The 25,967-nt window shown below is 43.6% G+C and overlaps 2 protein-coding genes across 3 annotated transcripts; both read left to right on the top strand.

Moving 5' to 3' along the window:
- Positions 1–1,669: 1,669 nt before the first annotated feature.
- LOC112251150 (transcription factor MafA-like) lies at positions 1,670–8,178 on the top strand. Its single transcript, XM_024421931.2, has 5 exons — positions 1,670–2,132; positions 3,967–4,777; positions 4,943–5,230; positions 6,166–6,384; positions 6,491–8,178. Exons 2-5 carry the CDS (start codon positions 4,181–4,183, stop codon positions 6,635–6,637), a joined length of 1,251 nt encoding a protein of 416 aa, XP_024277699.1. The 5' UTR covers positions 1,670–2,132; positions 3,967–4,180; the 3' UTR covers positions 6,638–8,178.
- Positions 8,179–9,422: 1,244 nt separating this feature from the next.
- Positions 9,423–20,314, top strand: LOC112251216 (GTP-binding protein REM 2-like). Of its 2 annotated transcripts, XM_024422072.2 has the most exons (6): positions 9,423–9,576; positions 9,691–9,744; positions 10,470–10,785; positions 10,972–11,045; positions 17,679–17,856; positions 19,602–20,314. In XM_024422072.2, exons 2-6 carry the CDS (start codon positions 9,691–9,693, stop codon positions 19,892–19,894), a joined length of 915 nt encoding a protein of 304 aa, XP_024277840.1. In that variant the 5' UTR covers positions 9,423–9,576; the 3' UTR covers positions 19,895–20,314. The 2 variants fall into 2 exon arrangements, with proteins under 2 accessions (XP_024277840.1, XP_024277841.1); XM_024422073.2 differs by lacking the exon at positions 9,691–9,744.
- The last annotated feature ends 5,653 nt before the right edge of the window (positions 20,315–25,967 follow it).

Below are 25,967 nucleotides of genomic sequence, written 5' to 3'. Positions count from 1 at the left end.
AACAAAACAACAAAGAGATTGAACGACAGTCCTGTAAGGTGCAAACACACAAAACAGAAAACAACTACCCACAAATCAAGTGGGAAAAACAGGCTACCTAAGTATGATTCTCAATCAGAGACAATGATTGACAGCTGCCTCTGATTGAGAACCATACCACGCCAAACAAATAGAAAACCAAAACTAGAACAACACATAGAATGCCCACCCCAACTCACGCCCTGACCAACCTAAACAAGAAACATAACAAAGGAACTAAGGTCAGGACGTGACATTAGTAAGCAACTCCAGTGTATAGTTGGCCTTTTGTTTTAGGTTATTGTCCTGCTGAAAGGTGAATATGTCTCCCAGTGTCTGGTGGAAAGTAACCAGGTTTTCCTCTTTGATTTTGCCCATGCTTAGCTCCATCCGTTTCTTTTAATCCTAAAAAACTCCATAGTCCATGCCGATTACAAGCATTCCCATAACATGTTGCAGCCACCACTATGCTTGAAAATATGAAGAGTGGTACTCAGTGATGTGTTGTTGGATTTGCCCCAAACACGCTTTGTATTCAGGACATAAAGTTAATTTCTTTGCCACATTTTTTGCAGTTTTACTTTAGTGCCTTATTGCAAACAGGATGCATGTTTTGGAAAAAAAAAAATTCTGCACAGGCTTCCTTCTTTTCATTCTGTCATTTAGGAGTAATTACAATGTTGTTGATCCATCCTCAGTTTTCTCCTATCACAGCCACTAAACTCTGTAACTGTCTTAAAGTCAACATTGGCATCATGGTGAAATCCCTTAGCGGTTTCCTCCCTCTCAGGCAACTGAGTTAGTAATTAATAACTTCACCATACTCATAAGGATATTCAATGTCTGCTTTTTTTTTACCCATCAACCACTAGGTGCCCTTCTTTGCGAGGCATTGGAAAACCTCCCTGGTCATTGTGGTTGAATCTGTGTTTGAAATTCACTGATCGACTGAGGAACCTTACAGATAATTATATGTGTGTGATACAGAGATGAGATAGTCATTCAAAAATCATGTTAAACACTATTATTTCACACAGAGTGAGTCTTATTATGTGACTTATTATGTTTACTCCTTACCTTATTAAGGCTTGCCATAACAAAGGAGTTGAATAATTATTGACTCAAGACATTTCAGCTTTTCATTTTTTTATGGGGTATTGAGTCCAGGCTAGTGACAAAAAAAAAATCTAATTTTAAATTCAGGCTTTAACACAAGAAAATGTAAATATTGTGTAAATATTTTCTGAAGGCACTGTAGTCAGTTGCCCAACTGGAAACATTCAACTGAAATTGGTCTTCTGCATTAAACCCAATGCCTCTGAATCAGTGTCCACTGTGTGGAGGTAGAGAGCCAACAAACCCATCAATCAAGTTTCAATACAACCTTTGTAAAAGCACTAAGAAGTCTCTCTTAGTCTTTCTATTACAAGATCACTGTTGATAAGCTGTCAACATGGCTATCTTCATAAACATGTGTGTAGCAGTCGCAGTTCACTGTAGCAGCAAATGGGATGCAAGTATATGTCATGAACCATTGATAAGGTGACATCATAACATGCCCGGATGAGCACGGTGCTTGTGGTGTTACCACCACACGCTTAACATGGTTTATAATATGATCTGACATGTGACTACTGATGGGTTTTCATGTGTGTGTGGAGAGTTTGTTTGGGGGATGGGTGTAAGTGCATGGGTGTATGTTGATGCAAAAAATATTACATTTTAAACAGAGTTAATAGTATTTTTGGCAATGACAAAAAATGTGGGGGCTAGTGGAGTCAGGGGGACAGAATGAGCGAGAGAGAGAAGGGGAGAGAGAGAGAGAGATTTGAACCATGATTGCAGAGAGCCATGGCTCTAGAGAGGGATATTGGGGTGAGAGAGAAGAGGGGAGTGTGATGAAGAGGGAGACAGGGATTTGCAACAGAGAGGAGAGAAAGAGAGGGGGCAGTGACACTCAGTGACAGAGTGTCATATGCACTTACATGTGCACACACCCTCTCTTTTTTGTCTCTCTCTGTGAACGTGTGTCGGTAAATCCGTCAGTATTGTCACTTTTGTGAGGGGAAATTGTGAGAGGACATCCAAATCAATCATCCTATCTATGACCTACGGTAAGAACTTCTTCTTTTTTCAACTACACCTCCTCTTCTCCGTCCCTCTCATTCCTCTCTCTTTCAGGCCTTTGTCTCTCCTAGTGTCATTCTACTTTTTTCTCTCTCTTTCCCCATGTCTCTCTGTCTTTCTGTTGGTTCTCTCTCCCCCTACTCTGGGCTGAAGCCAGGTTGAGGCCTCTGTGGCGCCCCACAGTTTTTCCTCTCTGTCATGGTCCATAGTGGACATCAGGGGCTACAATTAATATGTGGAACCAGTAGAACCATCTGTCTGACATGGGTTGTCATTATTATTAATTTTACAGTAAATATGATGATTATCATCAGTATAGTCGATGCTGATACTGATGAAGTATTTGTTGTAGAAATAGTTTGGGATGTTGTAGTACCAATGTTGAGGATGTTGTTCCAATTTAAAATGTTTTATTTTCAAGAAAAACTATAGTACTATGTTTCCAAATGTGCTCTTGTACATGATCAGACCGATTTTCAGTTTGTTTATGTAATTGTTGTGTGGTAATTAGCCCAAAGTTTAAGTTTCAAAGTGTTCGAACATAAAACAAGAATACTAGAAAGATAAGAGCATTTTCTTTGAGTTTAATATCTTTTGACATGTTCAGTAAATGTTGGATAATGTTTTTGAAGTCTATGTTTTTCTGTCATTAATATATATTTATATAGTATTCAGTTAGATTATCTTCTCTGCACAAGTAATGACCCTTGAGAGATAAAACAGCAGAGAAAAGTTACAGGTCTTCATTAGGTCACAACCTTAGCTTTGAAACAGTTTTTAAAATTTAGGCTTGGAAATCTCTTCTGTTACGGAGATTATGAAAAGTGAATGCTTTTTGAATGACTGAAATGTGCTTTGACCTGTTATGTTATCAAATGAATGAATTTCATCCCATGAAGAAAATACTGAAGCTATGAGATGGGTAGAAGTTCTATCCTACTGCATTGTTTACTGATTTGTCCCTGAAATTCAGATAGCTTTGAAATTTCACACAGCAAAAAAAGTTTAGTTGGACTTGATGATGACCAAATTCACCCCATAGTCAATTATTTCAGCATCACACCATTCCAGTCATATGATGTCACAGATTGTGTCAAAAAAGTTGACGAAAGTATTTAGGTGTATAATATGGGTATACATATCTCTCCTGTTTGATTATGCCACATCAGACATCAGTCTTTGCTGCATAACAGCATGCTTACTACCGGTATATAACAGGAGTCTGAATTATATAGTACGACAAGAATGCAAGCTGACAAATGTCTATACAAATATATTTGCTATTAGTGAGTTGAGGTCGATGTAGGAATATCCAAATCATGTTTATTTGTGTGTGTGTACATGTGTGTAAATGTGTGTGTGTGTGTGTCTATGGGGGGCAATGGGGATCGAATGAGGATTAGTCACTTAATACTTCAACATACTAACAGACAGTTGGACACATACTCACACTGGAGAATAACACTACTACACAAGTGTAAATTCACTTGATTGGGTGCACAGGGTGAGAGTCCTGATTTCTCTACTTTCTAGAAAGTTGCACTAATTGTTTTGGATCTAGTTCATTACTTGTACATACTCAGACAAATTGTAAGCCATAGAGAGAGAGGTCTGGTAAAGAGGTTCTTCCGTCTATGGCCAGATTGTTGTTCTTGTGTTGTTTCCCACATCCTGTCCTCTTCTCTCTCCTCTTCTCTGTCCTCATTAGAGATGTTATCTTGACCTCAGTTCCTGTCTACCTAACACATAGAGATGTTGTTTTCATGACTTTACACCAGCTTTGAGAACGATCACCTATGCCATTTTCTCTCTCTCTGACAGGACCAAGAAGAAACACACACGGACACAGGAAGACTGTTTTGTCCACAGAGGACAGTCGCCAGTCAGTCCATTATTGGACACCAGGGCTGTCTGAGTGTTGGGAGGCATCAAGCCTGTTGTTGTATATGGACTGCTGCTGCACTAAAACAGAGAAGTGGATTAACACACAACCCTGAAACACGGACAAACTCAGTCTGCTCCCAAAGCCGTGGCCATGTCATCTCCCTCTCTCCCCATGCCCTCCCTCCCCCCCAGTCCACTGGCGATGGAGTACCTCAATGACTTTGACCTCCTTAAGTTTGAGGTGAAGCTTGACACTCCTCCTCTCCCTCCCCCCTGCACATTCCCCAAGTCTAGCCTACCCCACGACCCCTCCAGTTCCCCTGGTCCCTACACCAGCCTCAGCTCTAGCCCATACAACTCCCTGCCCCCCTCTCCAACACTGAGCGATGCCCACCCACCTCCCTCAGCCTCTTCCTCCCTCTCCCCTTCCTCCTCCTCCTCCATTTCCTTCCCTCTGTCCATCTCAAACAGCTACACTTCTGGCATCAGTTCTGGATCTCAGGGGAACGTGGAGGGTAGCCCCTCCCATGGGGGTGCCCAGGGTCCTAACCCTGCCTCTTTGGAGGACCTGATCTGGCTCGCAGCGCTGCAGCAGCAGTTTGGAGGGGAAGCGGGGGGACCTGCGTCCCTGCTGGGAGGCGGGCCAGAGCGGGGAGACAGAGAAAGAGGGTCGGTCGGCAGCTTCCTGGGCTGTGAGGACGCTGTGGAGGCTCTACTGAACTCAGCTGCAGCAGCTGTTAACTCACAGGTATGTAACACTGCCAATATTGTCTGTGGATGTCTGTAAATTATATGTTGTTATTCACTTTTGATAGTGGGTTCGTAATGACATAGATAGACTATAATCAATGTTTGTATTTCTCTTTTTCTCTCTCCCTCTTTCCAATCCTCCACTGTGTATTCTCGCTCTCAGTTCCCAGTGCTTTCCCAGAGTTCCAGCAGTAACCTGGGGGATTCGGGTAGTGACAGTGGAGGTGACATTTCCTGCGCCAATGGGACGGATATGTGTCATCGTCCACTCCTCTACCTCTCCTCTGGCCCTCAATTGCTCCCCAACACCAACCCCTCTTCAGCATCCTACCCACAACCCCAGAGCCCCTCTGACCGACTTCATCACCATCATCCACATCATAATCATCATCACCACCCGCACCACCCCATGCATGGCCATCATCATCATCATCATCATCATCACCTCCAAGTAATTAATATGGTCAGGGGGCATGACAGTATGAAACAAAATATAGTAGAATAACCAAGATAAGAGAAACGTTAAGGCTAGCAACAGGCTAGCAACAACAGCGCCAGTACTGGATGGAGCAGGAGCATATGGGAGAGGGGAGGGAGATGTGATAGAGGGATCATGCTGTAAAGGATTGGGATTAGAACATTAGAACATGATTAAGTGTGCTTGCCGTGTACCTGCTATAAGTATAGAAAACATGCCTCTACTCTGAGATGACAATGAGTTTATCTGTAGACATTCCTTGTTTAAAAATGCATTGTTTGTCCTGCAGGCAAGTACAGAATATTGGAGTAAATGTAATAAAGGGAGCAATAATTCTCCTTTTAATAGATGCAAGCAATTGTACTACATCAACATTGATATATGAACTGTGTTAAAGCTAATACTTACTAGGCCACATCAATAACTCCAGGGCTTTGAATTGATTTGATTTTGATTTTGCTCTAGCTGTTCTATGGTTGAAGGAGCTATGTGTGGGGCTGGTAATGCTATTGTGTATGGAATGTTCAGTACTGTTCTATAGCTGCATTCTCCAACCAGGTGTCTGAGAGAATCTCTGGGCAGTATGTGGAGCACAGTGTGAGCTTATGATAATATCTGCTATTATTGCTGTGTATAACCCTGATTACTGTCACTTTCAATCAGTCAGATTATCTGACAGATTATGGACATGTGATACCAAAATGTGCCCCCTGACACACACAGCTAGGCACACTCTCACATCACGCACAGAACCACACATGCACAACTCAGACACACACACACACAAACACAAACACACACACATACATTGAAAGTCAGTCAAAATGTTTTAAGTCCTATCTATTCTGTATAACCGTAATTCATGTCAACGTTCGGAAGTAACCATCTCTCCCTGTGTCTGTGTGCAGTGTGGTGGGGTGGATGATCGTTTCTCAGACGAACAGCTGGTGAGCCTATCGGTGCGGGAGCTGAACAGACACCTGCGTGGCGTCAGTAAGGATGAGGTGGTGCGTCTCAAGCAGAAACGTCGTACGCTAAAGAATCGAGGCTATGCCCAGTCCTGTCGCTACAAACGCTTGCAGCACCGCCACGCACTGGAGTCCGAGAAACACGTCCTCACACAACAGGTAGGACACACACACACATACACACACACACAACAAAAACACACCACTGCCAACAACTACAAAATAAAAGCTCTAATAACTCTCTCCTGTCCGTCTCTCTCCTCAGTTGGAACAGCTGCAGTGTGAGCTATCTCGAGTGCTGAGGGAGAGGGACGCCTACAAGGCTCGCTACGAAAAGCTTGTCAGCACAAACGAGGCTCCACCTACCCACGCCAACAACCCCCCCTCACCACCATCTGACTACTTCCTCTGAGGACATACCCAGAGGAGAGGACATACAAATTTAGGGGTAAAAGAGCAGGTCAGCCTAAATAAGGCCAGCACTGGGAAATCAGTCTTTGGGAGGAAGGGAGGGAGGTTTGGGGGTGTGTGTGCGTGTGTGGAGGTTGTCAGGCAGGTAGTGGGGTTAGAACTAGGCCATATATGACTGTGAAATCAACCTGCTGAGCTGGCACTTGTGATATCACTGATATCACAGTGACGTTCGTGGTAGCACAAAGACTCAATGAAACATCTTCGGGATGCATCCTGCACTGGTCAAATCAGGGCATGGAAGGTCACAGGTCATCCTCAAACTGAACAAACTCCATCGTAGCATTCATCAACCTTAACACTATCAACCTATCTATGCACATTTATTTCAAGCAGAACAAATTAAAAGATGAACTGATATCCAAACAATGGTTGGGTTGAATCCAGCCCCTGGTGTAGGTTGACTGGGCTCATTGGAAACTCAAAGGTCTGAGTAGTGCTGTGGTATTGGATGTGTAGTGGTGTATGATCTTCAAGTGTCCATGGCATGCAGTTGTACTCGCCAGCAAATATTTCACAGTTGCCTACCAAGGTGTTTTTGCTCACCAAGACTTGTTACCCACTATCACATTTTTAAGATGAATAATCATAGAAAAATAATGTACAAGGATCCTTTTTCTGATAGAATTCCTGTGGTTGTGCTAAATGAAAAATTGACATAAACACTCATGTATAAAGTAGATACATAAAAAAAGAAAAATTAAAACATATCCATACTTTGCTTGTTGAAAATAACATACATTTTTGTCATAATGACTATGAAGAATAATTGCAGTGTGCTATCTGTGATTCGTGAACGGACCTCCAAGAGACTTCTTCTGTCAACCTGTACTGTAGGATTTCCACAATCAATCAGTTGGCTCTAACATGTGAAACAAGAAACTGTGGTTGCTGCAGTTGTTGTCGTCAAATAGGTCTGTACAAAGAACATCTCCCCCAAAAAGGCAACAGAGGGCTAAATGGACTGTGTTACTATGTTTTGTCTTCAAGCTTTTATAATACAATCTAGGTTGTGCTGAAAACACTTTTGTAAGAGAGCGACAACCTTAATGCAACAAGCACCACAGAGCTGGACACTGTGGATTCTTAAAAAGTGGGGTGAAATGCAAGAAAATGTGGACATTCAAAGACACCTCTCTTAACCAGCTCATGAAATGTTACCAGGGTAGCTACATTAGAGCTAATTGTTTTGGCTAGGTGTAGGTTAATTAATTGATTTATCTGTTTTATTTATTCACTTATTCATTCACAGTATTTATTAATTGTTTATTTATGTACCGATTATTATTATTTTATTTTACTGGTTTACAATTTAATCTACCAGCTTAGTGTGTACTTTTATTTTCAAGCAGGATAAATCCATATTTTAATTATTTTTTTTGATTATTTTCAATAGTATGACTACAATCATTATTGCAATCATGGTTGATGCTCCTACTGTAGTGTGGTTTCCTATGAAATAAAGACAATATTTTTATCATCCTTGGCAGTTTTGTTAATTGTTCAATCTTTTTCTGAATTTCTCTCTTTGTCTCGGTTTCACATGTACTTTAAACACCTAGTAATCTCTCTCTATCCCTTCTCTGTCCCTCCCACTTTTCCAATCTCCTGTAGACTTGTTCTATTTACCTCATCACCTCTTCCATTTTTCTCTCCCTCCATCTCTCTGTCATTCTGTGTCCCTCTATAGAGAGGCAGTGACCCCGGCAGAGCTCTGTTTGGGATGACCTCACCCTCGGCCCTGCCTCCCTCTCTGTGGCTCTCGCTCTCTCTGGCCTGTATAATAGGGACAGGATTAGGGCTATAATAGCGCCCTGACTGCTCACTGCCGGAGTCCATTGTAGCATTGTGTGCAGAGGACGTACACAGAGTAACATGAACACTCACCCTACTCACGCTGCTACACACAGCCACTCACACTTACATTCACTTACAACACGACATATGTTGAAATACACAAACTTTACAGAGATGCTTAAATAAATTCACATTCATACAATCTCAGCTTGCAAATATCAGAGATTAAAAATTGCTCCCTTTTTTCCTCCCAGTGTAAAATAATATTTACAGAGGGTGTGATAGAGAGACAAGAAACACTAACAACAGGAAACCCAGTGCTAAGATTTAGATAGCCTAAGAAGGCCTAATAGGAGAGAGGCAGACAGAGAGTGAGAGAGAAAGAGAGAGAGCGAGCGAGGGAGTATGTTAGAGGTTACTGCTCAAGGGATAAAGTGACCGCAGAAACGCACACGTGTATGAACACATGTACAGTACTTTGAGTGCCCAAAGACACAAACATGTATATACACTCGCACACACACACAAACACACACTCAAAAGGGCAATACATGGTAGAGGTGCTGGAAGACAAAACTGTACTCTGCTGCACCCTAGTGCCGAAATGTACACCTATTATTCCAAGTATCTGCAGCATCCAAAATAGAAATTAGTGGAGTGAAATGAGCATCTTATCAACAGATGATGATTTATGCTTTATCTGACCCATGTAGCTCCTGCATTCAAACATTTTATAGAGATGGACTCCACATGACATTTTCTCTACAGGGAAAATCCAGTCAACGCAGCTTTACATTCAATAGCCTAATCAATTTTGTCTAAGAAAATAAAAAGCTGGCAACGATCATTTATTTACACGTCATGTAAGTGAGTCATAATGCAGAAGAGACACTGCAGGAGGACCTAACTTACTGTACGAAAGCACACTGTGGGGGAGAGAGAAGTGTGTTGTCTGTGTAGCCTCTGAGTCTGTGCGTGTGATGTTTGTTTCTGAGCGCGCATGAAATAGAGAGAAAGAGAGAAAGTGGAAAAGAGAGAGAGAGAACCGTTTTTACTTTGTTGGTGCTGCGAGTCTTGTGCCAGGTGAGATCATCCTGTGGCTTTGAGGTAGAGCGCGCGGGAGTGAGATGAGTGGGAGGGCGGGAAAACGCTCGGGAGTAGGTAGTCGATTTCTGACCGGTGTATTTCACATTGCAGATGCAGACAGATGCGCTCATAGACATTATCAATATCGAGGAAACACTGGCTAAGGTAGGCGGGGATGTTTAAACACAATGTGCCGGGTAGCACGTAGCTTTTTAACTGTTTATATCGATGCAAATATGTCATAGTTTGCCTAACGGTTGCCTCACAAGACATCTGTCATCTGTGAGTGACAAAACGTGGGAGGTGCTGGTGACATAATAGAAGGGTTTTGATTATTTATTTATTTTTGAGCTTTAGATTTCACTAACATCAAATTTGTCATGGGCATACCATGTAGTTCTTGAGTGGTTCTCTGCATCTCTTAATGTGTGTGTTTCTGTGAAGCGAGAGACAGACAGATATAGAGATTAAAATACAAAGGGAGATGGTGAGATAGAGAGGGGGAGACAGGCAGGGACAGTGCAGGTGTTAATGGGGGTCATAGATACAAAGGGGGATACAGTAATGTAAGAGCATTCTATTTCAGGATCACACTGAAAGTGATAACATGTCAGGTAGAGAGTGACTAGCCCACTCCCTATTACAGTCCAATTGGTGTCAAGTCTTCCTGGAGAAAGATGAGGTTAAGGTAGTTCATTGGGAAGCACAGGCATGCACACGGACGCCACAACACCTTCCCTGCTTTCTAGACAATTGACCATTTCTGTCTGTGTGGAAAACTGCTACAGAGTGTGGAATGTTGATGGAAATGTGGAACAAAGTCATAATCTTGTTGGTCCATGTTGTATGTGAATGTAATGTGTATATTTATTTATTTGTCTCTCTTTTAGTGTGACAGTATGACTCTGTCCAGTGCCCCACCTTTACGCAGAGGAAGTACCCCTGTGCCAATCAAACACCAGCTCAGACGAGAGGAAGCAGTCCATGATGATTGTGATTGGACATCAGGGTTGGCTGGACCTTCTCCTCCTCCAATCAGTTTCAGCCCGGCGAAGGATGAGACCATTGCCTCAGCGGCAGAGGGGAGACCCCCCTCTGAAGGGCCCTTTCGAATTGCCCTGCTGGGGCAAAATGGGGTGGGCAAGTCAAGCCTTGCTATCGCCCTGGCTGGAGATTCAGATAGAACTGCTTCTGTGGATTCTGAAGGTACATTGATTGGTGTTTGGATGTTGGACAGTGTTTCAACAAAAATAGGCCTATGATACTAACAGGTAGAGCGTGTGCAATGCATAACATCCCAGCAATGTGTATGTCTTGTAAATTAACATAAGCTAAAAGCCTTCTTCTCCTCATCTCCCACCTGAAACTTGCCTGCTTATGTCTCTCCCTCAGGAGAGGGCTATGTACGTACTGTTACCGTGGACGACGAGGACTGCACCATCCTTATCTACGACAACTGGAGGCAGGTGAGCCAAACTACATCTCTGTGGCCCTACTCTACCCCAGCCTTCTCTTTCCACTCCTTTACCCTCCTCCCCTGTCTTATCTCATGGGTTAACTTTTAATGTGGGGGTTTTGGTGTAGTTTTTCTCATGTTTAGTCATAAAGTGTTGCCCGATCTCCTTGTCTTTGATCAAGCAGTGGAAATATGACATTCCCCTGTGGGAGTCTGTGATTGGCTGGAAAGGAAGCCTATTATCAGGTTATTTTCCACAGGATTACCTCTGTTTCTCCTGAGCGTGCTTCAAACACATGTGTTCATGGATGTGTGAGGGACAGTGGTGTAAAGTATTTAAGTAAAAATACTTTAAAGTACTACTTAAGTAGTTTTTTTTGGGTATCTGTACTTTACTTTACTATTTATATTTTTGAAAATGTTTACCTTTACTTCACTACATTCCAAAAGAAAATGATGTACTTTTTACTCCTTACATTTTCACAGACACCCAAAAGTACTCGTTACATTTTGAATGCTTAGCAGGTAAGAAATTGTCAAATTCAGACACTTATCAAGAGTACATCCCTGGTAATCTCTACAGCTTCTGATCCAGCTGACTCACTTAACACAAATGCTTTGTTTCTGAATGATGTCTGAGTGTTGGATATACCTATGGCTATCCATAAATAAATAAAAAACACGAACAATTGTGCCATCTGGTTTGCTTAATATAAGGAATTTTAAATGATTTATACTTTACTTTTACTTTTGATACTTAAGTACATTTTTGCAATGACATTTACTTTTGATACTTATGTATATTTAAAACCAAATACTTTTAGACTTTTACTCAAGTAATATTTTACTGAGTGACTTTCACTTTTACTTGAGTAATTTCCTGTTAAGGTATCTTTACTTTTACTCAAGTATGACAATTGGGTACTTTTTCCACCACTGGTGAGGGAGGGACCTGAGCAGACATACTGGGGACATTTTTTTCCTTCTGCTTTTTCTAACTCAGCTGGAGGTTGGGTATTGCAAAATTATCTCTCTGTAGGAGGTCTCCAGTCTGGAATCACAAGAGTTTGTGAAGTTGTATCTTTCCTTTTCGTTTACCTTAATCAGCTAAATGTGAATTATTGGGTGGATTATAATTAATGGACATTTTTGAAGGGGTTGATACATTTTTGTTAGGGCAAATGATTACAAACTTTAGAAGCCTTTTTCAACCTTGATTACACTACAGGTTCGGAGTTCCTGCAATAACAGGGTGATCAAATTACAGTGTTTTTTTATCACTTTGGTGCAATTTTCACAAGTATGTGGTACATTTTCATAACTCTAAGCATGAACATCAAAACAGATCATCAAAATGGCTCATGTTTCAAAACTTTAAGCACATTTCAATTTACTGAGTACAACAAATAAATTCACAGTCACTTGTTCACTGCACCAAATCCCTCTTCAATTCGGATGCATTTTCAATCTAAGTATCTGCTTTTCAATATTCACTTGACTTTTTATAGGATTTTCCTGCATTTTTTAACAATACAATTATCTATCACTTAATTAAACTGTTCAAAACTGATAACTACTGAACCATGTAGTGCCTAGTTAACATATATAGTTTGCTAACTGCTGAACACTGTCAATTTCTATATTTTATCTTATACATTTTACATCAATTTATGTATGGATGTGGCTGTAAATACTAAATAATCATTCTCCATCAGCCACTCTGCATCAATAGGACAAAGTGGAAAGAGTCACTCTATGTGCTACCATTTGGAATTATAGTGCAGTATACAATGCACTGCTGAAATACCTGGGTTGTAACTTGTATATAACAACATTCAAATCATTATCTGACTTTCATTGATATGAATTTCATTGATGCACTGTAAGCTAATGAATTTCAAACAGAGAGACAGGCGATACTGTATCAGTTTACAAGTCACGTAGAAAAGGTGATCTTCTAAAATGATGCATGGGGCAGAAATGGCATACAACACTGTGCTACATTTTTACAGTAGTGAACTGATGTACAATACCCTATTTCTGATGATTAGCCCTATGTACAGTACCAGTCAAAATTTTGAACACACCCACTCATTCCAGGGTTTTTCTTTATTTGTACTATTTTCTACTTTGTAGAATAATTTCTACATTGTAGAATAATAATAGTGAATGAGTAGGTGTGTCCAAACTTTTGACTGGTACTGTATGTACTGTATAAGGTTAATGAAACTGTAAGACTGACATATTTCTCAACATTCTCACAACATGCAATTGGATACAAATGATAAAATAATTGTGCATGTCAAGTTCTAGTCAAATACTGTATGGAAAATGATATTTACCCGCTAATATTCTTTCTTGCTATTGGATTAAATGGTAGTTAAAATGACTAAATGGAGCCTATCATTATCTGATGTACAGTATTGGTGACTAAGCAAAATGTTCTCATGGTATATCACAGAAAACTTAGATTATCCATGAATGACTCAGGGGTGAAAGATGTGTGAAACCCCTATAAAATAGGGGGATTACAAGTGCTATCCGTTTAGAGTTGTGTACTTCAGAACTTTGGAAATATACAATGTGCAGTGATTGAAAAAAACAGTAAGATCCTACATCTGTAAGTGGATCACTGACGTTCTTTGGTTGTCTTTTAGGAGATACTGATCTTGGTGATGCTGCTCTGTCTCATCTGTTCAGAAGAGTTTGAGTTAACCTTTTGATGCAGTCTCAAGAGTGAAATCTTGAATTCCGATTTTAGAAATCAAATGTAGCTTTGCTCACACAGTGTCCCTGAAGCGTTTTCAGTGACTTATGAAGGATTCACTCAAAGGGTATCCAGTGTGTGTGTTTGTGTGTGTGTCTCATTGTATTCTCTGTGTGTGTCATCAGTAATTGACGTGGTTCCCAGTTGGTGTGGTATGGTAATTTGTCTCTAGGCAGCAGGGAATCATAGAATGAAAGAGCACAGGGCTTCACTTTCACTCTTGACTGCTGCAGGCAGCAGGCTTTCACTGCATACCACCAGAACAATCGTTTGTTTGAAATGTTAAAAAAACACAAGTACACACACTCTTTGATATGACTCTGTCTGTCATAGAGCACTCATCATGCCAGAGTTATAATTACATGTTCTTACTGACTGTCATTTAAAAGGCTCTCAGCACAGCAGTGGGAAAATGTTGACACAAACCACATAAAGAAAGATTTTTAGGGAGGGAAGAGCTGCCTCCCTCTACCTCTTCACTTGGTGACTTATGTAGACCCTTTGTAATGGGGGGGGTCGAGCTATTTACATATCAAAACTCATTTTCTCATGGCTCTCTTTTGTCCCTCTGCAGTGGACATATGGTGAGCAATATGTTTGGAACATCGAATCAGAATTAAATCACAGTATCTGTCACGCCCTGGCCATAGAGAGGCTTTTATTCTCTATTTTGGTTAGGCCAGGGTGTGACTAGGGTGGGCATTCTATGTTCATTTTTTATGTTTTGTATTTCTTTGTTGTTTGGCTGGTGTGGTTCTCAATCAGAGGCAGATGTCTATCGTTGTCTCTGATTGAGAACCATACTTAGGTAGCTTTTTCCCACTGGGTGTCACACCCTGACCATAGTTTGCTTTGTATGTTCTATGTTTTGTTTGGTCAGGGTGTGATCTGAGTGGGCATTCTAGGTTGTGTGTCTAGTTTGTCTGTTTCTGTGTTTGGCCTGATATGGTTCTCAATCAGAGGCAGGTGTTAGTCATTGTCTCTGATTGGGAACCATATTTAGGTAGCCTATTTGGTGTTGGGTTTTGTGGGTGATTGTCTCCTGTGTCAGTGTTTGTACCACACGGGACTGGTTTCGGGTTTTCACATTTATTGTTTTGTAGTTTGTTCATGTATAGTTTTTCTTATTAAAAAAACATGAACTTCAACCACGCTGCGTATTGGTCCGGCTCTCCTTCGACAGAAGAACCCCGTAACAGAATCACCCACCACAACAGGACCAAGCGGCGTGGTGACAGGCAGCGGTAGCAGGAGCAGTGCGAGTACTGGACATGGGAGGATGAGTTGGATGGAAAAGGACCCTGGGCACAGCCTGGAGAATATCACAGCCCCAAAGAAGAGCTGGAGGCGGCGAAGGCGGAGAGGCGCTGGTATGAGGAGGCAGCACGGCGCCGTGGATGGAAGCCCGAGAGTCAGCCCCAAAAATGTATTGGGGGGGGGCACACAGAAAGTGTGGCAAAGCCAGGTAGGAGACCTGCGCCAACTTCCTTTGCTTACCGGGGGGCTAGAGAGACCGGGCAGGCACAGTGTTATGCTGTGGAGCGCACGGTGTCCCCAGTGCGGGTGCATAGCCCGGTGCGGTACATTCCAGCTCCGCGTATCGGCCGGGCTAGAGTTGGCATCGAGCCAAGTGCCATGAAGCCGGCTCTACGCATCTGGTCTCCAGTGCGTCTCCTTTGACCGGCTTACATGGCACCAGCCTTGCGCATGGTGTCCCCGGTTCGCCTGCATAGTCCATCGCGCGCTATTCCACCTCGCCGCACTGGCAGGGCGACCGGGAGCATTCAACCAGGTAAGGTTGGGCAGGCTCGGTGCTCAAGAGCTCCAGTGCACCTGCACGGTCAGGTCTATCCGGTACCACCTCCAAGCACCAGCCCTCCGGTGGCAGGCCCCCGCACCAGGCTGTCTCTCAGTCTCATCCCTACAGGTGCTCCCGCCTGTCCAGCCCTGCTGGAGCCTTCCTCCTGTCCAGCGCTGCCGGAGCCTCCCGCCTGTCCAGCGCTGCCGGAGCCTTCCTCCTCTACAGCGTTGCCGGAGCCTTCCTCCTCGCCAGCGCTGCCGGAGTCTCCCGCCTGTCCAGCGCTGCCAGAGCTGTCAGTCTGCAAGGAGCTGTCAGTCTGCAAGGAGCTGTCAGTCTGCAAGGAGCTGTCAGTCTGCAAGGAGCTGCCAGTCTGCAAGGAGCTGCCAGTCTGCAAGGAGCTGCCAGTCTGCAAGGAGCTGCCAGAGCCGCCAGTCTGCAAGGAGCTGCCAGAGCCGCCAGTCTGCATGGAGCAGCCAGAGCCGCCAGTCTGCATGGAGCAGCCAGAGCCGCCAGTCTGCATGGAGCAGCCAGAGCCGCCAGTCTGCATGGAGCAGCCAGAGCCGCCAGTCTGCATGGAGCAGCCAGTCAGCCAGGATCTGCCAGAGCAGCCAGGATCTGCCAGAGTCATCAGTCTGTCCCGAGCTGCCCCTCTGTCCCGAGCTGCCCCTCAGTCCAGTGGGTTCATTTAGAAGGGCCGCCGTGGTTAGGAGGCCACGGAAGCGGACAATGGGGCGGACTAAGACTATGGTGAAGTGGGGGCCACGTCCAGCACCAGAGCCGCCACCGCGGACAGATGCCCACCCAGACCCTCCCCAATAGGGGGGGGGGGGTACTGTCACACCCTGACCATAGTTTGCTTTGTATGTTCTATGTTTTGTTTGGTCAGGGTGTGATCTGAGTGGGCATTCTATGTTGTGTGTCTAGTTTGTCTGTTTCTGTGTTTGGCCTGATATGGTTCTCAATCAGAGGCAGGTGTTAGTCATTGTCTCTGATTGGGAACCATATTTAGGTAGCCTGTTTGGTGTTGGGTTGTGTGGGTGATTGTCTCCTGTGTCAGTGTTTGTACGACACAGGACTGGTTTTGGGTTTTCACATTTATTGTTTTGTAGTTTGTTCATGTATAGTTTTTCTTATTAAAAAAAACATGAACTTCAACCACGCTGCGTATTGGTCCGCCTCTCCTTCAACAGAAGAACCCTGTAACACTGGGTTTTTGTGGGTAGTTGTTTTCTGTTTTTGTGTCTGCACCAGACAGAACTGTTTCCGTTTTGTTCGTTCTCTTTGTTATTTTTGTTAATTCAGTGTTCAGTTTAAATAAAAGTATGAACACGTACCACGCTGCATCTTGGTCCTCTCCTTCCAACAGCCGGTACAGTATCGAATCGCAATACTTATAGAATCTTGAGAACAGCAATATGTATAGTATCGACACCTAAGTATCGTGATAATTTTGTATCATGAGGTCCCTGGCAATTCCCAGCCCGAGTTTCTACCTGGTTAGAACATGCGTCCTTTGGCATGATCTTGTCCACATTCTGATTGTGCTCACATTTTTTGATAGGGTGTAGACAATTAAACAGGCACTGTGATCTGATTGTGATCAGATCTTCTTGACCACCTCTTGAGGTAGTCAGATGCATTGTGTCTGGATGTACAAGTGTAGACCGATCTGGACAGTGAAAACATTTAAATCATCATTATCCCACCCTCTAAAATCATTGACAGGCGGCACCCTTCACATATGCCATCAGTATGTCTTAAAATAAATAATGAAAGATTGTTTGGAAAATATAGCAGTGAAATAATTTTCTTAAAGGGAAGGGCCAGGAAATCTGGTCACAATACAGACACAGTGGATGGATATGAGACACGTTTTAATACCATGAGTATACACATTTCTGAAAATGTGGGCATAATCAGAATGTGGACAAGATCAGGACACAGAACCCATGTTAGAGCCAGGTATAAATGACATATAATTACATATAAACAGAAGTTTATTCTCATTAAAATTTCTGACTAAATGGAAGGTAAAGCGGTATGGTTGTGGTGATCTCTCTTCCTCTCTCTCTCAGGACCTGTCTGCTCTGCAGTGTGAGGTGTGTGTCTTGGTGTTCTCTGTCACGGACAGGCGTAGTTTCCACCGCACCGCCCAACTTCGCCTCCTCCTCAGGGAGACGCAGCCACAAACTCCCATCATCCTCGTGGGCAACAAGAGTGACCTGGTCCGTTCGCGCGAGGTCAGCGCTCAAGGTGAGGCAGATTGGCCCTCTCTTTGTTACAGCACAGTGGTAGAGTGGTCGCCCTTTGTCGCTGCAACCTTAACCTGCAGTATTCCATAGTGTATACCTTTCCCTACATATGATCTATTCCTATAGATGCTCTCTTCTCTCATTGCCATGTCTCTGCCTGCCATCTCCACCCAGTGTGTCGACAGGTTGAGTTTTATGCTGTATCTCTGCAGGGTACTGCGGTGAAGGGAGAAATATAGGAATATAGACAGAAAGTGGCACAGCATTTCAGCTGCAGTGCAGTGTGGGAGTATGGGAGGAAGGGACTGTGCGTGCTGAGAACTTTGCATGAGATACTAAGAACATACCCACTGGATCCAGGTCATCTATAAATCTTTGCTTGGTAAAGCTCCTCCTTATCTCAGCTCACTGGTCACCATAGCAACACCCACCCGTAGCACACGCTCCAGCAGGTATATTTCACTGGTCATCCCCAAAGCCAACACCTCCTTTGGATGCCTTTCCTTCCAGTTCTCTGCTGCCAGTGAGTGGAATGAATTTCAAAAATCACTGAAGCTGGAGACATATCTCCTTCACTAACTTTAAGCGTCAGCTGTCAGAGCAGCTTACCGATCGCTGCACATATATCACTCCAGTGTAAATTGTAATTACTTCGTCACTATTGGCCTATTTATTTCCTTACCTCCTGCACACACTGTATACAGATTTTTCTATTGTGTTATTGACTGTATGTTTGTTTATCCCATGTGTAACTCTGTGTTGTTTTTGTCGCACTGCTTTGCTTTATCTTGGCCATTATCTTGGCCATGTAAATGAGAACTTGTTCTCAACTGGCCTACCTGGTTAAATAAAGGTGATATAAAATCAAAAATAAATAAAAATATGCATTAATCTATTCATCTAGATGTACATATCAACTGAGGATATGGCTGTGTGGTGTGTTAAGAAGACGCACCTGAGCTTGGCTGTATGGTCACCACAACCTATAACACACATGAACACAAAACTTTCTTTCACCCCCACCTGTCTATGTGATGTGTGTTGCTCCAGATTGCAGCTCCTCAGGCCTGGCTGTTTTTGGGATCATGTTATGAGTGTTGTGTAACCTCAGATCCGTGTGGCCTTTGACTTATTATGAGGCAGAGAGCAGAGCATGGCTTTCTGCATAATTACTTTCACAGGAACTGGGTGAAAACTCACTTCCTTCTCGCTTTATAATATAGCTGAACGAGCATGCACGGAAGAAAAAAACATGAACTATACTGGTTCTCTCTTCCTCTGCTGTCAGGGATAATTTTATCTCTCTAACAAATAAGATTTTAATTAAGACAAATTTGGGCAATTGCTTCTCATCATCTTTCATCATCTGGCTTCTCATTCCCCGTGATTTCTGTGTTGCACTCTTGCACTCTTTAATATGTGCTTTTTCCATCTTTTGAATAAATGCATTCAATTATGTGTTTGTGTTTGTCCTAGGGAAAGTAGTCAGTAATGACAAAAAAAAATCCAGAGAGGCAGGGATGTTTATATTGTAGTGTTCCTGAGGTCAACCAGAGGGGAGCTGGCCTGAGTCACAGCACAATAAGAGAATAAGAGGTGCTTCAACATGTAACTAATATGGATGAACCTGTGACAACAGCACATCACCGTGTACCCAATCTCATCCGCAATGCCCTCATCCTAAATGGGTAATGCGTTTACCACTGACAACTGTGCTTATTCTCTCTCGCTCTCTCTCTCTCTCAGAAGCCTTCACCAGTGCTACTCTGTTTGACTGTCTGTATGTGGAAATGTCAACCTCTCTGGACCACCGCACAGTGGAGCTCCTGGAGTCTGCTGTGAGGTTAGCCAGAGGCCTCAGTCCGGTGCCCCCAGGGGCCTATGGGCACGACATGGCTGGCGGCCTGGAGAGCATCACCCACCGGGCCAAGCGTTTCCTTGCTAGCCTGGTCCCACGCTACCCCCGTGAGAGGGAACGAGACGGGGGCAAGTTCTTCAGACAGAAGTCCCGCTCCTGCCATGACCTGGGAGCCCTGTGATCAGGGATGAGGGAAGGATAGAATGAGGGATGTATAGAAAGAGAGAGGGGTGGCTAGAGAGCGAGCAAGAGGGAAATAGAATGTAAGCAATTGCAAAATAGAGAGAGGTGTTCAGAGGTAAATTATGGTGAAGAGAAAAGTGAATGTAAAAGTGAGTGATGAGAGGAGGATACAGTAATGGGGATGACACGTGGATGAAGCAGAGAAGACCAGGAAGAGAGAATGGCATTAAAGGAGCGATGGACGTATCTGGGTTGATTCATGTAGAAATGTTGTAGTAGAGAACCATAGAGAATAGAGAATTAGCTGTTGAACCCCTGTAAATACAACCCTAAGCATCATACTGCAGTAGTTTGACTGATTCTCCATCTTCATTCCCATGTGATTTCATTGAGGGCCAAATAAAATACTCTGAGAAGTCATGAGAAAGGAAAGTGACTCTTTTTATCTGGTCATGTATCTCTGTGTGTTGTGATACTTCAAAGCCCAGAAACTTAATTGCATGCTTTTTGCAAGTGCAAGAGAGCAATCACAGTAGCAGCCCTGATATAACATGGTTTTCACAGTGATTCAGATTTTGACGATTCACTTGCTTTTTTTAGTATCCAGACAATCTTGTATCCATGGGGATACAGAGAGGCGGTAGAGAAAGGGCCAGAGAAAGACTAAACTTAGAAAAGGCATAAAATAGAAGGATTGAGGCGATGGAGAATGGAGCCAGGATTTATTGTATGTAGAGTGATCATTGCCAGGTTACTGTTGTCAAGGAGACAGAATCTTTGTGCCATATGAATTTTGTGTTTCCCTTATAAAATTAGGGTACACTTTAAGGAGAATTAATTACATTTCAGAATGTGTTTATTTTGGGGAGGAGGAGTGCCAGATGGCACTTTGTCAGATATCAGTATCACACAGCACCACTGTACTACCCTTAGTTCCACTCTCCATTCAATCCCACTCACACCCACACTATTGAAGAGCAAGCATAGAAACAGAGTATATCATCATGGGTCTTCATATCATTGTCATGGACTTCATCAAAGAGAATGGGAGAGCACTTCTGTAATCAGGAAGAAACAGAGTTGGAAAAATCACCACCTTTAAATGGTGGCATGAACTCATATTTTCTTTGTGACTCATTCCCTTGGCTCCAAACCCCTGGCTGGAAGCAATGGGGGTGGATACTAGATACTGGATACCTGAAACAGGCAACAGGCTCCCCCCTGTGGTCAGATAGCACACTGAACCAGCATACTGTTTTGTCATAGAATACCTTTTTACTCACGACGAAGCAGGTGTAAAATAAATGCCTGAGCGGAGTTCCCACATCCGATTTTCAGGGCAAACAGAAGCAAAGATGGTGGATAACTAATGTTGATCCAGCTTTTGTCAAATTAACAAATTACTTTTTAGCATTTCAGCTAACCTTAACCCTTTTCCTAACCTTAACCTGCCGTTTACCATTGAAAAAAAATGGACAATAAGTAGTCCAGAGTGTCCTCTCCCAGATCAGAAAAAAGCGAGGGAATGGGGTGTCACACTTAATGGTTGTGTTTGAGAGCATCAAAACTAATATATCATGGGTAAATTGTGACTCACTGACGGATCAACAAATAATGAGTAGTTGATGCAAGGTGATTTGTAGATCAGTCAGTCGGCAGCCGCCTGCCAGTTGGTCAGCGCATACTCGGAGTACACGTCCTGGTAATCTGTCTGGCCTGCGGCCTTGTGAATGTTGACCTGTTTAAAGGTCTTAGTCACATTGGCTACGGAGAGTGTGATCACACAGTCGTCCAGCACAGCTGATGCTCTCATGCATGCTTCAGTGTTGCTTGCCTCGAAGCAGGCATAGAAGTAATTTAGCTCGTCTGGTTGGCTCGTGTCACTGGGTATATCACGGCTGTGCTTCTCTTTCTAGTCTGTAATAGTTTGCAAGCCCTGCCACATCCTACGAGTGTCGGAGCCGGTATAGTACAATTCAATCTTAGTCCTGTATGGATGCTTTGCTGGTTTGGTGGTTCGTCTGAGGGCATTGCGGGATTTCTTATACAGGTCCGGGTTAGCGTCCCGGTCCTTGAAAGCGGCAGCTCTACCCTTTAGCTCAGTGCAGATGTTGCTTGTAATCCATGGCTTCTGTGTTGTCTTGGCTGTGTGCTTATGGTTGTTATCATTTTGGAAGGTGAACCTTCACCCCAGTCTGAGGTCCTGAGCACTCTGGAGCAGATTTTCATCAAGGATCTCTCTGTAGTTTGCTCCGTTCATCTTTCCCTCGATCCTGACTGGTCTCCCAGTCACCGTCACTGAAAAATACAGCATGATGCTGCCACCACCATGCTTCACTGTAGGATGGTGCCAGATTCCCTCCAAATGTGACTCTTGGCATTCAGGCCAAAGAGTTCAATTAGATCAAAGGATCTTGTTTCTTATGGTCTGAGTCCTTTATGTGCCTTCTGGCAAACTCCAAGCGGTCTATCATGTGCCTTTTACTGAGGAGTGGCTATCACCTGGCCACTCTACCATAATGGCCTATTGGTGGAGTGCTGCAGAGATGGTTGTCCTTCTGGAAGGTTCTCCAATCTCCACAGAGGATCTCTGGAGATGTGTCAGAGTGACCATCGGGTTCTTGGTCACCTCCCTGACCAAGGCCCTTCTCCCCCAATTGCTCAGTTTGGCCGGGCAGCCAGCTCTAGGAAGCGTCTTGGCTCCAAACTTATTCCATTTAAGAATTGTGGAGGCCACTGTGTTCTTGGGGACTTTCAATGCTGCAGACATTTTTTGGTACCCTTCCCCAGATCTGTGCCTCGATACAATCCTCATGGCTTGGTTTTTGCTTTGACATTCACTGTCAACTGTGGGACCTTATACAGACAGGTGTCTGACTTTACAAATCATGGTCCAATCAATTGAATTTACCACAGGTGGACTCCAATCAAGTTGTAGAAACTCACAGATGATCAATGGAAACAAGATGCACTTTAGCTCAATTTTGATTCCCATAGCAAAGGGTCTGAATACTTATGTAAATAAGGTATTTCTGTTTTTTTATTTTTAATACATTTACTAAAATTCTAAAAACCTGCTTCTTCCTTGTCATTTTGGGGTATTTTAATCAATGTTCGAATAAGGCTATAAGGCTATAACATAACAAAATGTGAAAAAAGTGAAGGGGTCTGAATACTTTCCCGAATGCACTGTACAGTCACATCTGGAATTATTGCCTCCCTTGATAAAGATGAGCAAAAAATACCGAGCTGTAGGCCTTTTGTATGCATGGGGAGGGGAATCATTATTTTATAGTAAAACCATTGCTTAGATAATGGATTTATTTAACAAGTTTATTTTTAAATCCCAAAAAGAAAGGTGTCAAAATTGTTGGCACCCCTAATGATTCTTATAATTAAAATTAATAAAATGTACTATACATGTCACGTGTGCTCCCTTTCTGGCCTCTACGTTACCAGGCTGCTCCTTATGGCGCACACCTGGCACAATGGTTACGGGCATCTGCGCACAATAACACTCACCTAGACTCCATCACCGCCTTGATTACCTGCCTTTAAAATGTCACTCCCTTTGGTTTTTTCCCCAGTCGTCATTTTTTTCTGTATCATGTTGGTGCACTGTTCATGTTTCTTGTTGTGTTTATTTATTAAATGTATTCACTCCCTGAACTTGCTTCCCGACTCAACGTACATCGTGTTACAGAATGACGACTCAACAAAGGGAAGCATCAGGGAGTGTTTTTTTGTTGTTTGGTTTTTGTGTTTGAGGTGATGTCGGGTCCGGGTGTTGGAGCCGGAGCTACCTGGGAGGGCTCAGTGGGTTTGTGTGCTCCAGTAGCGTGCCGTGGCTCTGGGGCCTGGACTTCAGTGAAGTCCTACACAGTCCCACCCGAATGAATCCACCTCTTATTACCATCATTATGATGCCATGGCTCTAGACACTATACATTTAGACAGAAACGCAGTATAACCAGGCATTGCGTCACCTTGAAATTGACATTTGTATTCAGAGAATTGCAGGGGAAGAGTACAATACCTTTTCATTGTGCAGCTTTGTTGCCCTGCGCGCTTGTTCGTTGAGCTGTAGTTCCACTCGGGTGTCCCCAAAAGTTTTCAAAAGCACCATTGCTTGTAAGTGCCCAGCTGTACTTTGGTGTCTCATTGCTGCCTTGGTTAGACAACTCAGGTTTGCAAAGCCAGTGTGGCTCCAAACACCAAATCGATCACTTGCAAATAATAGGCATTCCCAGCAGTTTACAGTGCTTCTCGGAGCCTGTGAGTCATTGATAGCGCCCATAGTTGAAAGTGGCGAACGAACGCCTTTCCCGCCTGTGACAGGCATTGTAGCGTCGGCGTCTACCTCTCCTGACAATGTCTAACTTTTCTTGAAAAGTTTGTCTTGAGAATGGCGTTATAATTATATCCTCGACCAAATCGATATCTTCTCCTTCCGCCATTGTGGGTTGAAAAAAACAGCTTAGTAGTACGCAAATTAATTCGTTGATCAGTTTCTTAGTTCTGAGACCAACCCATATAGGACCTGCCTCTCAATATTGGTAATCCAATCAAAAGACGTGCACGCACTACGCCTGCTAGCTGGCTCCTGTGTAACACTGGAGCCAGCCAGCAGCCAACTCTAAAGCTGATTGGTTGACACTCAATTTTAATTTCCATTCCCTTTAAGCTACAAGGCCTGCACTGTTGATTCTGAAGGCCTGAGGGCAGATTTTAGACCCCTGGCAACACATGATGGCTGAATATGATTGGATAAAAGATCTAACATAAAGACCAGCCCTCCAAATCTCAACCTGGGGTTTGGAAGCAGTGCAACCAAGAGGAACGCTATGATATGAAGAGTGTAACTCTTACTCTGGGGAATAATTTAATACATATTTGTGGGAAAATATATTTAATTTTTTAAAAATATTCTGATGATGTTTAGGCCAGCAGAGAAGGCCTTGCTGACCCTGACGGCCCACCACTGGTGGGCTCCCATGCCTCAGCTGGTTGAACAGGTTCCTGTGCCTCAGCCGGCTCATCACACTCCCACTCCTCAGCCTGTTCGTCAGGTTTCTGCGCCTCAGCGGGGGCGATCCCCGGGATCGTCCCTGTGGTTGGCGTCCTGCGGCTGGAGCCGAACGCGCCGGGGAGGGGGTACTGTCACGTATGCTCTCTCTCCAGCGCTCTTGGTCTTCATGCTCCCGCGCCTCAGTCGGATCGACAGGTCCCCGAGCCTTATCAGAGGTGACCGGTCCGCTCCTGATCCCCGGGATTCGGCGTCCTGAGGCTAGGGCAGAGCGTCGGGGAAGGGGTACTGTCACTTGGGCTCCCTCTCTGGTTTCTAGGTCACCAGGCTGCTCGTTATGGCGCACACGTGTTACCAGCGTTACGCACATCTGCGCATAATGATACTCACCTGGACTCCATCACCTCCTTGATTACCTGCCCATATGTCACTCCCTTTGGTTTCTTCCCCAGTCATTGTTTCTGTATCGTGTTAGTACGCTGTTTGTGTTTCTTGTGTTCTTGTGAACTTGCTTCCTGATTCTCAGAGTACTTCGTTATACTGCATTAACATCCTACTTTTTAAAATTCATCTCAGTTTAAGGAACTGTATTGTGGCCTTTCATGGCTTCCTGTTTCACCTGGGTATAAAAATGAGGTAACACATGTCAAATCCATTTGTCATTCATCACCATGGGGAAAGGCAAAGAACTCAGAAAATGAAGAGACAAATGCCAATTACACACTATGGCAACAACTGGAACACCACTTGCCTGGTAGAGGACCCAAGTGTATAGATCAGTATTTGTATTAACTATTTTATACAGTATTGTTGCTTATCTTTATCAAGGGTGCCAATCATTTTGGATGTGTCTGTACAGTACCTTGCCATATTTAATTATGGGTTGGAACCTTCCCAACAAGTCAGTTCATCAAATTTCTGTCCTGCTAGAGCTGCCCAGGTCAACTGTAACTACTGTTATTGTGAAGTGGAAATGTCTTGGAGGAGCAACAGCTCAGCCGCGAAGTGGTAGGCCACACAAGCACAGAACGGGACTGCTGAAGAG

Source organism: Oncorhynchus tshawytscha, linkage group LG05 (assembly GCF_018296145.1).
Source record: "Oncorhynchus tshawytscha isolate Ot180627B linkage group LG05, Otsh_v2.0, whole genome shotgun sequence".
Classification (NCBI taxonomy): domain Eukaryota; kingdom Metazoa; phylum Chordata; class Actinopteri; order Salmoniformes; family Salmonidae; genus Oncorhynchus; species Oncorhynchus tshawytscha.
This window is presented reverse-complemented; position numbering and strand designations above follow the sequence as displayed.